This window comes from Ovis canadensis, chromosome 2 (assembly GCF_042477335.2).
Source record: "Ovis canadensis isolate MfBH-ARS-UI-01 breed Bighorn chromosome 2, ARS-UI_OviCan_v2, whole genome shotgun sequence".
Taxonomy (NCBI): Eukaryota; Metazoa; Chordata; class Mammalia; order Artiodactyla; family Bovidae; genus Ovis; species Ovis canadensis.
This window is the reverse complement of record NC_091246.1, coordinates 73,822,445-73,836,675: the sequence shown is the minus strand read 5'-3', so window position 1 is coordinate 73,836,675 and position 14,231 is coordinate 73,822,445. Positions and strand designations below refer to the sequence as shown.

General features: G+C 35.3%; 2 protein-coding genes across 3 annotated transcripts in view; one reads left to right on the top strand and one right to left on the bottom strand.

Moving 5' to 3' along the window:
• AK3 (adenylate kinase 3) overlaps positions 1–14,231 on the top strand; it is a 467,912-nt gene that overhangs the window by 116,070 nt on the left and 337,611 nt on the right. The window lies entirely within an intron of this gene.
• Positions 1–14,231, bottom strand: part of JAK2 (Janus kinase 2) — a 117,172-nt gene that overhangs the window by 61,728 nt on the left and 41,213 nt on the right. For both annotated transcript variants that reach the window (XM_069576481.1, XM_069576482.1), the window contains exon 4: positions 6,812–6,935. In XM_069576481.1, coding sequence (XP_069432582.1) covers positions 6,812–6,935 — 124 coding nt within the window. The remainder of the gene's footprint in view (positions 1–6,811; positions 6,936–14,231) is intronic.

Sequence of the window (14,231 nt, the reverse complement as noted above, 5' to 3'; positions counted from 1 at the left end):
TCCTGCCTGGGGAACCCCATGGACAGAGGAGCCTGGCAGGCTACAATCCATGGGGGGCAAAGAGTTGGACATGACTGAACGACTAACACTTTCACTTCTTTCAGTATCAACATTCCCTTCATGGATCACAGTCTTGTCACAGGGAGGGGACATGCATAACTCAACGAAGCTGTGAGCCATGGCATGCATGGCAACTCAAGAAGGAGGGGTCAGAGTGGAGAGTTCTGACAAATCATGGTTCTGAAAAAGGTAATGGCAACCTACTCAAGTATTCTTGCCTGGAAAGCCCCATGGACAGTATGAGAAAGCAAAAATATATACCAACAGAATATGAGCCAACCCCTACCCAGATCAGGAGATGCCAGTATATTACTTGGAAAGAGTAGAGGGCAATTACTATTAGCTCCAGTAAGAATGAAGTAGCTGGGCCATACAGGAAATGGCACACAGCTGTGGATGTGTCTCGTGGTGAAAGTAAAGTCCAATGCTGTAAAGAACAACACTGCATATGAATCTGGAATGTTAGGTTCATGAATCAAAGTGAATGAGACATAATAAAACAGCAGATGGCAAGACTGAACAAGTACATCTTAGGAGTCAAAATCAATGAATTAAAACAGACAGTCATGGGTGAATTTAACTCAGATGACCATTATATCTATTGCTGGAAAGAATTCCTTAGAAGAAATGAAGTAGTGCTCATAATCAACAAGAGTCCAAAATGTAGTACCTGGGTGCAATCTTCAAAACAACAGCATGATCTTTGTTTGTTTCCAAAGCAACCCATTCAACATCACTATAATCCAAGTGTATGTCCTAACCACTGATGTGGAAACTGATCATTTCTATGAAGACCTACAACACCTTCTAGAACTAACACACAAAAAAGATGTCCTTTTCATCACAGGAGACTGGAATGCAAAAGTAGGAAGTCAAGAGATACCTGAAATAACAGGCAAGTTTGGCCTTATAGTACAAAATGAAGCAGGGCAAAGGCTACCATAGTTTTGTCAAGAGAACACAGTGATCATTAGCAAACACCCTCTTTCAACAACCCAAGTGATGACTCTACACATGGACATCACCAGAGTGTCACTATCGAAACTGGAGTGATCAATTAAAGATGGAGAAGCTCTATACAGTCAGTTAAAAAAAAAAAAGACCTGGCACTGACTGCGGATCAGATCATGAACTTCTTACTGTAAAACTTAGGCTTAAATTTAAAAAGTAGGGAAAATCACTAGGCCATTCACGTATGACCTAAATCACATCTGTTATGACTATACAGTGGAGGAGACGGACAGATTCAAGGGAGCACATCTGGTAGAGTATGTGAAGAACTACAGGCGGAGGTTCCTGACACTGTATAGGAGGCAGTGACCAAAACCATAAAGGGAACATTTCATGTGAGGATGGGCACAATATACAACAGAAACAATAAGGACCTAACAGAAGCAGAAGAGATTAAGAAGAAATGGCAAGAATACACAGAAGAACTATACAACAAAGGTCTTAATGAGCCAGAAAACCATGATGGTGTGGTCACTCACTTAGAGCTAGACATCCTGGAGTGGGAAGTCAAGTGGGCCTTAGGAAGCATTACTACGAACAAAGCTAGTGGAGGTGACAAAATTCCAGCTAAGCTATTTAAAATCCTAAAAGATGATGCTATTAAAGTGCTATACTAAACATGTCAACAAATTTGGAAAACTTGGCCATGTCCACAGGACTGGAAAAGTTCAGTTTTCATTCTAATGACAAAGAAGGGCAATGCCAAAGAAAGTTCCAACTATCATACAATTCCATTCATTTCACATGCTAGCAAGATTATGCTCAAAATCCTTCAACCCAGGTTTTAGGGGTACGTGAGCCGAGAGTTTCCAGCTGTACAAGTTGGGTTTAGAAAAGGCAGAGGAACCAGAGATCAAACTGCCAACATTCGCTGGACTATCAAGAAAGCAAGGGAGTTTCAGCAAAGCATCTACTTCTGCTGCACTAACTATGCTAAAGCCTTTGACTGTGTGGATCACAACTGTGGAAAGTGCTTAAACAGAAAGCATTAGCAGACCATCTTATCTGGCTCCCGAGAATTCTGTCTGTGGGTCAAGAAGCAACAGTCAGATCTGGACATGGAACAAGTGACTGGTTCAAAACCAGAAAAGGAGTATTACAAGGCTGTATATTGTCACCCTGCTTTTTAAACTTCTATGCAGAGTACATTATGTGAAATGCTGGGCTGGCTGAATCACAGCCGGAATCAAGATTGCTGGGAGAAATATCAATAATCTCAGATATGCAGATAATACCACTCTAATGGCAGAAAGTGAAGAGGAAGTAAAGAGCCTCTTGATGAAGGTGAAAGAAGAGAGTGAAAAACCTGACTTGAAACTCAACATTCAAAATACTAAGGTCATGGCACCCGGTCCCATCACTTTATGGCAAATACAAGAAGAAAAAGTATAAACAGTGACAAATTTTATTTTCTTGGGCTCCAAAATCACTGCAAACGATGACCGCTGCCATGAAATTAAAAGACGCTTGCTCCTTGAAATGAAAGCTATGGCAAACCTAGAGAGCATATTAAAAAGCAAAGACATCACTTTGCCAACAAAGGTCTGCATGTCAAAGCTATGGTTTTTCCAGTAGTCATGTAAGGATATGAGAGGCAGACCATAAAGAAGGCTGGGTACAGAAGAACTGATGCTTTTGAATTGTGGTGCTGGAGAAGACTCTTGAGAGTCCCCTGGACTGCAAGAAGATCAAACCAGTAAATCCTAAAGGAAATCAACCCCAAATATTCACTGGAAGGAATGCTGCTGAAGCTGAAGCTTAATACTTTGGCCATGTGATGTGAAAAGCCGACTCACTGGAAAAGACCCTGATTTGGGGAAAGATTGAAGGCAAAAGGAGAAATGGAGAGCAGGGGATAAGATGGTTAGATAGCATCACTGACTCAATGGACATGAACCTGAGCCATCTCTGGGAAATAGAGGAGGGCAGAGAAGCCTGGCAAGCTACAGTCTATGAGGTCACAAAGTTGGACAAGATTTACCAACTGAACAACAACAAAGTATCAACATATCCTTAAAAGTTTAATAGAATTCACCAGTAAAGCCACTTGGATCTGGGCTCTCCTTGTGCAAAGTTTTTTGTTTTGTTTTTTAATTACTAATTGAATTCTATTTCTTTACTTGTTAAGGTCAATTCACATATTCTATTTCTTTGTCAGTTCCATAGTTTGTGTCTTTCTAAGCATTTCTCTATTTCATCTTGGTTATGCAGTTTGTTGGCATACAGCTGTTTCTTATAATCCTTTTTATTTTTGTAAAGTCACAGTAATGTTACCTCTCTTATTCCTGATTTAAGCTTCTCTCTTTATCTAGTTAAAGCTTTACCGATACTGTTGATCTTTCCAAGGAACCAAACAACTTTTGGTTTCCTCGTTTTCTCTTGTTTTTCTATCCTCTATTTCATTTATCTCTACTCTGATCTTTATTTCCTTCCTTTAACTTGCTTTCAGTTTAATTTACTCTTCTTTTTCTACTTTGTTAAAATGGAATGTTATTGATTTGAGAACTTTTTTTATATAGTTTCAATAACTATGAATTTACTTTAAAGCATGGTTTTTAGCTGCATACCCTAAGCCTCAGACGGTAAAGTGTCTGCCTACAATGTGGGAGACCCAGGTTCAATCCCTGGGTTGGAAAGATCCTCTGGAGAAGGAAATGGCAACTCACTCCTGGAAAATTCCATGGATGGAGGAGTGTGGTAGGCTACAGTCCATGGGGTCGCAAGGAGTTGGACACGACTGAGTGACTTCACTCACTCACCCTGTTTTCATATGATCCGTTTTCATTTCCAGTTATATCAAAATATTTTCTATTTTCCCTTGTGATTTCTTCTTTGACCCATTATTTATTTAGAATAGTGTTGTCAATTACCACATATTTGTGAACTGTACAATTTTCCTTCTGTTAATGATTTCTAATTTACTTCCACAGTGGTCAGAGAACATACTTTGTATGATTTCAATATTAGCAAATTTACTGAGATTCATTTGATGGACTAACATATGATCTAACCTGAAGAATATTCCCTATGCACTTGGAAAGAATATGTATTGTCCTGTCGTTAGGTACAGTGTTCTATGTTTGTATGTCTAGCTAGTTTATAGTGTTATTCAAGTCGTCTATTTCCGCGCGGATCTTCACTCTGGTTGTTCTGTCCATTACTGAAAGCGAGGCATTGAAGGCTCCAACTATTATTGTTGAACTGTCCAGTTTTCCTTTTAATTTTTTCATTGTTGCTTAATTTATTTTGGAGCTCTGTAGTTGGATCCAACTTATAGTAATTACAAGCAAATATTATGCTTCCTAATGGATAAACTCATTGATCATTATGAAATGTCCCTCCCTGACCTCTACCAACAACGTATATCTTATAATCAACTTTGCTTGATAATATAGCTTCTCAGCTCTCTTTTGGTTACTCAATGCCTGGTATATCTTCTTCAATCCTTTACTTTCAAGTTATTTGTGTTTTTGAGTGCAAAGTGTTCCTCTTATAGACAGGATGTAATCTATATATTTTTTAAAAATTTAGTTCTTCAGTTTCTGCTTTTTGAGAGTTTAATTCATTTACACTTAAGGCTATTACTATTAATAAAGCATTATGTCTGTCATCTTGCTTCTACTACAATTTTTTGTATTTTTTTGTCTTTTTGTTCATTTGTTTCATTATTGCTATAGATATTTTCTAGTATATTATTAATATATTAATTTTCTAGTGTATTATTAATACATTAAGTCTCTTATTTTATCTTTTACTATATATTTTTGAGTTTTGGCATATGAGTCTCTCGGAGAATTACAAAAGACACTGTAACTTAATCTAGTTCTTACTAATATCAACTTAATTTTAATATAATACAAAAACTCTCTTTCATTCTCTTTGTTCTATATTTGTCATATAAATCACATCTTTATACATTATAAGTTCTCCAACACGGTTTTATAATTGTTGCTCTTTTATGTTGATTCTGAAATAACCCATAAATATGTAATAAAGGAAATGAAGAAGAGCCTCTAAACCACAGACAGGCACAATTTTTAAAAATTATATAAAATCTCTTTGGGGCAGTTTCTGGTTACATTATCCTTAGTACTTGTGATTATAGGTAGCAGTGCATATGTGCCCCCTTAGTTTAAAAGTAGGAGGAAGTCATAAATTTGATAAGGGAAACATTTTTTAATTCTTTAGAAGACATCAGCAAACTACTCCTCACAATGCCTAAAATATTTACTATCTGACTTCTTATAGAAAAAGACTGCAGATTACTGCTCTACAGACATTTTAAAATAAAAAGATACACTACTTGCTGATTACAGAAAGGAATTATAGAAATTGATAAAGAAAATATTCTTTATAAGATACTGATATTCTGTGAAACATATGTTGCATATTACTCTGCTTCTTTAAATAACACAAGTTTTAAAAGTCTTAAAACCTGCGTGAAAGTCTTAATAAATTTGAATAGGTTTAATTCTAAGTACCTTATGTTTTTTGCTTTTATTAGTCTTTATTTTAAGTGACCTCTTTTCTGTTTGTTTATGGTGTATGGAAATGGCTACCTTAACATACTGATCCAATAAATATGGCCTTCTGCTGAATGGTTATTACTGATGCCTGTAGATTTGCTCATAGTTTTTTTGTTAATAATCACATGATTTCCAAATAATGACTTTTTCCTTCTTTGTTCTCAATTATGAAATATTGTTCCTGTTTTACTGTATTGGTTAGGAACTCCACCAAAATCCTATGTAGAAGTAGATAACTGTATACATGTTATCTTTGCTTTTTATCTTATTCCTGACTTTAGACGAGAATGATGCTAATATTTTATCATTTAAGAATATTATCTGCCACATGTTTTTGCAGATATCCTTTAATCATGGTATGAATGTCTCCCCTGACTTTTAGTTTACTAAGGTTTTCTCTCCTTTTTATAATCATGAATGAGTCCACGGTCATGTTCTACTATGCAACTATGTATGGAACTAATCTGTTTCAGAAGGAAGAACAGACTGGACTTCTTTCTGTTTCATCCTTTTAAATCATAAAATACCTCTGGATTTCTGCAACTTGGTATTACATATTACCAGAAATTATTAAACAATTTGTAATTTGAGGTTGTAAATAATCACTGGCAAAATCTTATCCTTCCTTCACTTCAGCTGAAAAAGGTTTTTAGAAAGAATGGATGTGAGATCACAGATTATTATATAAAACATCAAGTTTTCTGAGAAATTACCAGTATTCCAAACATTTAGGATTTTTCAAGTAAAGGTCATTCTTATCCTTTCAAATTTTAATTATAATCTTAAGTGGAAAAGTAGCATCCTACCAAAAACAGCTTTATTCTCAGAGCATCCTAGTAAAAGAGCATGTATGAACACTTTATCTAGTGGGGAAAGAGAATCTTAAAAGAAGTGTGTGTGTGCATGCTAAGTCACTTTAGTAGTGTCAGACTCTACCACCCTATGGACTGCAGCAATACTGGAGTGGGTTGCCACACCCTCCTCCAGGAGATTTTCCCAACCAAGGGATCAAACCCATGTCTCTTATATCTCCTGCATTGGCAGGTGGTTCTTTTCCACTAGCACCACCTGGGAAGCCCAAATGAAGATTAGATGCTAACTGGTTCTGGTCTTCGACACTAAAGACCTTGCAATTAAAAAGTTATGGTTGATAATTTCTCCCACTTTGCCTTTTACCATTAAGTTAAAAGTGACTACTTTACTGGAGAAAGTACCTGATTCTGTAGAGTACGTTTTGCCTGGTTGATTCATCTATATGGAAGACATGGTTGGGTGGATACCAGATCCTTTCTGTTTCACTCATTAAAGCAAACATACTATGATATACAGGTGTGATTCCTAAGAAAGAAACAGAAACAAATTATTACAGACATTAAAGTACATTTACAATAACATCTATAATCTGCAGTGGGGCTGAAGTAATAACTCTTAAGATCTGTGCAAAATGTAGCAGCAGTCAAAATCTTCTGCTTCAACACCACTTACAAGTAAGTTCTTAATTAAATATATTTTCCCCCTGTATTGTAACATTTGACTGCTAGGATTCTTTCAAATACATTATAAAAAACAGTTTATCTACTTTTGTTAGTTATTTTGTACAGTAAAGTTGACCCAATAATACTGCATTAACCCAACAATATTGTTTTAAATAATAATGAGGATACCAAATAACTAAAATACTTGAGTCACCAGGTGCTTTTAAAAAGAACAATGAAACAGTTTTATTTTTAAATATCAAGTTTTACACAATATACTTGTTATTATATTCTCTGAACTATTTAAACTTACAATGAAAACTTTTAAACATCAACTTAAAATGCAAAGATATGTGATTTTTTTTTCAAAAATATTTTAGAAGGTACATTAACAAAAGGCTAAAGGCCAGTGAACTTAAAAAATCATATAGAACACTTAAACCACAAAATTAAATAATGTGTATTATTTCCAAACACAGAGAGAATCCACACAAGTACATACCAATCATGTGGAGGCTAAAAACAAGTCTCCAAAAATGCTAGAGACTGGTCATACATACCATGTTTTCTATTCACATTTCAATTAAATCAGAAACAAATACTAAGAAAAAAGAGAACAAGAAAACTGATACATTTTTTAATTCAATTTGACCATGATATCAAAACCAAAGACATTATAAAATGATAAATCTCACTTACCAAAATAAATTCAAAAATCCTAAATTAAACATTTGCAAACAAAATCAAGCAATGTTTCTTTAAAAATATATGACAAAGTTCATTTATTTGAAGATTGGAGAGATGGCTAAATTAAGAAAATCTATTAACATAACTCATCAGGATGGTGGCTCAGAGAGTAAAGAATCTGCCTGCAATGCAGGAGACCCAAGTTTGATCTCTGGGTCAGGAAGACCCCCTAGAAAAGGAAATAGCAACCCACTCCAGTATTCTAGCCTGGAGAATTTCATGGACAGAGGAGCCTGGTAGGTTACAGTTTATGGGATCACAAACAGTCAAACACAACTAAGTGACACTTTAAACATCATGATAACATATTAGAAAAAAGTCGGTAGTTAAATGACAAAATGATAAATTTGACAAGTAGTAAGCACACTGATATGTATTTTATCTTTCTACACAAAGAATTACTTGAAATGTTATAATAAAAATCAAGATTCAAAAGGCAAAACAAAAATATTAAAAGTGAAAATGGAAAACAAATGGAAATAAGTTATTCACAGTGGAGCAAATCCACAAGACTAAAAAGCAGAAGAAAGAATGGAAATATTAGTGTTGAAGAAAATGTAAATTTAAATTAAGTAATATCCCTTTATCCCCATTCACCTAAGAGGGATAGCATCTAGTGCTAATTGAACTGTAGTGAAAAGGGAACTACACTACATAATTGCTAGAAACGTAAACTAGCACAACTTCTGAGAAAGTAGTACCTACACAGTTATGAGAAATCAATGTCAATAAAAATTTAAAATGTGTTTCTAAGCCAGCAATCTCTCCTGGGTACTCCTAAAAATGTAGTATAGTAGTAAGAAATTAAAAAGAAATAAAATGTAAATTCAAGAGTAGAAAATATGAGAAAACTGAGGTGGTATAATCCATTCCATGGACCTTTATGAAATTTAATAAAAAGAATGAGTTAGTACAAAGGCAACTGGTTTGAACAGATTTTTCACAATGTATGTTTTCATGAAAAAAGCAAGAAGCACATAAGAGTGTATAATATGATTCCATGCTATAAAATAATGATCTCAAAATCCTAATGACTCTGTATGACACGGAGAGGGGTTGTGCATCCCTGTATGATTATATGGGAGCTTCCCTGGTGGCTCAGACAGTAAAGAATCTGCAATGCAGGAGACCCAGATTCAATCCCTGGGTCAGGAAGATCCTCTGGAGAGGAGAATAGCTACCCACTCCAGTCTTCTTGCTGGAGAATATAATGGTCAGAGGAGCCTGGTGGGCTATAGTTCATGGGGTAGCAAAGAGTCAGACATGAATGAGCAACTAAGCACAAAGGGTTACACGACTATGGAGAAAATCTGGAGGGTTCACCAAAGATTATGGTCTTCGTTACCAGGATGAGACTAAAGTAAAAGGAAGATAACTAAAGTAAAAGGAAGATAAAAAGGAGAATAAACTTCTTCTTTCTTAAAGAATTCATTAAATAAAAACAGCAAGCCTCTTGTTAAAAAGAAAGGGAAAGGGGAAAACAGATCCAAGCCACTAGTGAATACAAAGTAAGAGTCCACCACGTATGCCACTTTGAAACGAGAGAATAATGGGTTGTTCGTCTCTAAACTTTAAAATAATCATAAGATGATAGGAAAGAATACTACTCAAATAATTTGAGAAGTAATCATTTTATCTGAGTACTATTTGGATCTAGTCTAATTCTGCACTGAAAAAATGCTTTAAACTTGACATTTCTTCTATCTAGAAGGTACAAGGCACTACCTTACCTCTCTCCACAAAATAAGTCACATTGCCAGCGTTTCAGGTACATATATGAGACACAGTGGAAGTGTATATATCTCAGTCCTACACAGCTGATTCACTTTGTTGTATAGCAGAAACTAATACAACACTGTAAAGCAATTATAATCCAATTACAAAAAAAAAAAAAAGAAACACAGTAGGAGATGAAATTACCCAGGAAGGGAACGTAAAAGACCTGATTTGAGATTACCTTGGAAAAAAAGAATACCAGGAAAAAACTTTAGCAAAAAAGTGTCATTTAGTTTAAATGTAATCATGCAAATAAAACTGCATATGGAACCAATATTCTTAGCATATGATGATAGGGATATTTATCTGAACAAGATAATGTCATGATTTTCAAACAATAGTGTGATTAAAAAAGTGAACTCATACTGATGAAACATCAGGATGTTTTAAAATGTTGAATAATGATTTCTTAATAGAAGTAAGACTCCAAACCTCAATTATATGTATCAAAATAGGAAAACAAATGTGTCCATATAAATTGGCACAAAAGGGTCAGAACAAGGGGATACACCCCTAAAGGAAAATGGTTAGGTCACACGGCAAACAAAAGCAAAAGACAGTGCTTACGTCATGTTTAGTCACACCATCTTATTCCAAAATGGCAATTATATATTAATACTTAATTCACATTTTTTCTAACTAGTTCATGTTAATGGCACTGTTCTAGGAAGAAAGAACGGAGAAGGCGATGGCACCCCACTCCAGTACTCTTGCCTGGAAAATCCCATGGAGAGAGAAGCCTGATAGGCTGCAGTCCATGGGGTCGCTAGGAGTCGGACATAACTGAGCGACTTCACTTTCCCTTTTCACTTTCATGCATTGGAGAAGGAAATGGGAACCCACTCCAGTGTTCTTGCCTGGAGAATCCCAGGGATGCAGGAGCCTGGTGGGCTGCCGTCTATGGGGTTGCACAGAGTCAGACACGACTGAAGCGAATTAGCAGCAGCAGGAAGAAAGAAAAGGCAGTGACACTGTGTCTGAGATATACATTACACTGAATAGATTCAAAGAAACCTCAAAGTCACTTTTAACTCCTTTTCTTTCCCTACACACTAAGTTCAAATTATTCTTATTTTTATTTAATAAAAAAAATAAATTCAAAATGTTTCTTCTTTTCTAAGCCACTACCAAAACTGTGATTCGATTCCATATCATTTTAGACCAAGAACAGTCATTCCACTAATATCAAGTCTCTATTCTATAATATGCACAAGATGGGTATGGAAAATACAAAAATGAAAACATTGCCTTAGTTTAAGGATCTCATCATAGATGACCCAGAGAAGCCATTAGAGAATTACAAAACAAGAAATTAAATGCATGATAGTAAAGACCACAAGAAAACACAAAAGTATAGTGCTGACAAAGATTCTTTCCTAGACCAACTTTTAGTCAGGCTTCTCTGAACCCTCCCCTAAGTAACCCTAAAAGTTTATTTCCTTCAAGAATCCAGGAATCCTGCTTAAATCCATTTAGCAAGATTTTGCCACCTTTGACATATCTAATCAAATTCTGCACTCCTTTAATCCCCCAGCTGGTGTCTGAATCACCATGGTCTGCTCAGCAAGAATCCCCTCCAGGTGTGATGTCTCCTCCAGTAATTTGTGATTCCCCAGTGTCCCCATCCTACTTGTTGCTTGGCTATAAATTTCCACTTTTTCAGACTATATTCAGAATTAAGCCCACTTCTACACTGGAGTAGCTTTCCGTACTATTGCTTTAAAAAGTACATCTTTATCACATTAACTTTTGTCTGGCTCTGATTTTCTTGAGCAAAGGTAAAAATTGTATCAAGAGGTTCAGTGAAGTAAAGATAAACAACAGTTGAAGAAATCTGTCACCAACAGATCTGCAGTACAAGAAACACTAAAAGGAGTTCTTTATGGTGAAGGAAAATGATGACAGATGAAAGCATGGAAATGTGTGACAAATGAACTAGAAAGAGTAAAAGAACAATAACCATTTAAATTAATAATAATTTGTATACCTGTGTGTTTGTGATGTATACAAAAGTAAAACGGATCAGTAACACCAAATGTGAAAAGAAGTAAACACAGTTAAATTGTTATAAAATTCTCGAATTGTTTGAAAAATAACATGCTAGCTTAAGACTGTAATAAGCCAAAAAAATGTACACTATAATATCTAGGGTAGCTGCCAATAGAAAAATACAAAAACTAGTTCAAAAAAAAAAAAATCCAACAGAAGAGATGAAGTAAAAAGAAAGAAAGAAAGAAAGAAAGAAAGAAAGAAAGAAAGAAAAACACTTGATCAACCTAAAAAAGGCAGAAAAGAAGGAAACCTCAAGATACATAAAATACAAAACAAGGTTATAAACACAAACACATCAGTAATTCTATTATACATAAATGTAAATAAGCCAATAAAATACATATTATATTAGTCTGGATTATTAAAAAGAAAACTGTGTTATTTACAAGGGACCTACTTTAACAACCCGGGTTCGATCCCTGGGTTGGGATGATCCCCTGGAGGAGGAAATGGTAACCCACTCCAGAATTCTTGCCCAGAGAATCCCATGGACAGAGGAGTCTGGTGTGCTATAGTCTATAGGGTTGCAAAGAGTCGAGCATGATTGAGTGACTAACACTAATTTAAACAAAAGGATATAGATAGGTTGATGCTAAAAAGTAGGAAAATTATACACCATGAAAACATATGGCAAAAAAAAAACCCTGATGAGTCAACATTAGCATTAAACTAAGTAAACTTTTTTTAAAAAAGAAAGATTAGTTGAGATAAAAAGGAATACTTCACAGTAATAAGAGGGCCATCTCAACAGGAAGACATAATAATATTAAATGTTTGTTTCACTAATAAACTGAAAGTGACAGTCACAAAGTCTTGTCTGACTCTTTGCGACCCATGGACTGTATCCTACAAGGCTCCCTGGTCCAAGGAATTGTCCACGTGAGAATGTTGGAGTGGGTAGCCATTCTCCAGGGCATCTTTCCAACTCAGGGATCAAAACCCGGTCTCCTGCATTGCAGAACAAAGGCTTTATTTACTGTCTGAGCCACCAGGGAAGCCCCACTAATTTCAAGGCTCAATAGAATACATGAAGCAACAAAACACAGAACCAGAAGGAGAAACATACATTCAAAATTTCTCAGAAATTGTGAGAAGACAAAATAAATAAACAAAGGATATAAAATTTAAAATTAACCAAATTTAGTTTACATTTAGAGAACACTACACCTAGCTAGTCAGACTATACACTATTTTCAAATGCATGTGAAACATTAAACAAGAGAGTAGATAACCTAAGTAACAATGAAAGTCTCAAAAAGTTTCAGAGGATTGAAATTATATAGAGTATGCACTATGAACATAGAAAAATAATTTTTTAAAAATCAGTAACAGAAAGATAATTTTAAAATCCCCCAAGGGAATCAGAATCCGGATGTGCTATATTACCTAAAATGTCCAGTTTTTAACAAAAGGATTATGAGATATGCAAAGAAACAGGAAAGTGTAATCCTTGGGCAAGAAAACAGGAAGCTAACAGACAATGCCTATAAGAAGACCCAGGTGTAAGATTTAACAAAAATTTCAAAGCAGTCGTTATAAATACGTTTGAAGAACTAGAATAAACCATGATTACAGAAGTAAAGGCAGAGTGACATCAGTGAAAATGGCGTATTCCTATACAAAATCGACAACAGAAAACAGTAAAAACCGTCGAAAGCAACTTCATGAGAACTCTGGAAAACAGTCAAAGATATGCAACAACCAAGCATTCCTGAGTCAGGAAAAAGACAACTTTAAAATGGTGGGAAAAACTGGCAGCACTTCCACTCTGCTCTCTGCTCAGGAAGGGCTTAGAGATGGCAGCTGGTATTCCCAATGTGAAACTCTGGTCCGTGGCTCTAGAGTTAATAGTCAATCTTAATGATTGATTAAGTCATAAAGTGATTTAATCAATCAAAACTATTAAATAATTTTAATTTGCTGCCTTCAATGTGCTCGAAGAGCTAAAGGAAGCCATGGACAAAAAACTAAAGGAACCAGGAGAAAGATGCGTAAACAAAGCGGAACAGTATAAAAAGTGAAAATCTGGAACAAAGAAGTACAACACCTGAAATGAAAAATCCACTAGACTGTTTCAAAAACAGGCTTAGGTAAAATAATCAGCTAACTTAAAGATAAGTCAATTAGATTATCTAGTCTGAAGAGCAGGGGAAGAAAAGAAAAAAGACGGACAAAACTAATACACCTGTGGGACACATTCAAACCTGCCAACATTACATTATGACAGTTGCAGAGATCTGAAGAGAGAGTGGAGAAAAGGAAAGAATATTTGAAAAATAATGGCCCCAAACTCCCCAAATTTGATGAAAACCATGAACCACACAAATCCAAGAAGCTGAATGAATTGCACGATGATAAATGCAAATTGATGCACACCAAGACACATTAAAAATCAAACCACCAAAAGACGAATATAAAGAGAACATCAAAAACAGCAAGAGAGAAATGACTCATTACATACAAGGAATCCTCAATTAGGCATTCTCAGTAAGACTCATAGCAATTTCTCATCAGGAACCAATATGGTCATGAAGAAATCGGATGATATAATTAAAGAGCTCAAAGAGAAAAAAGTCAAATGAGA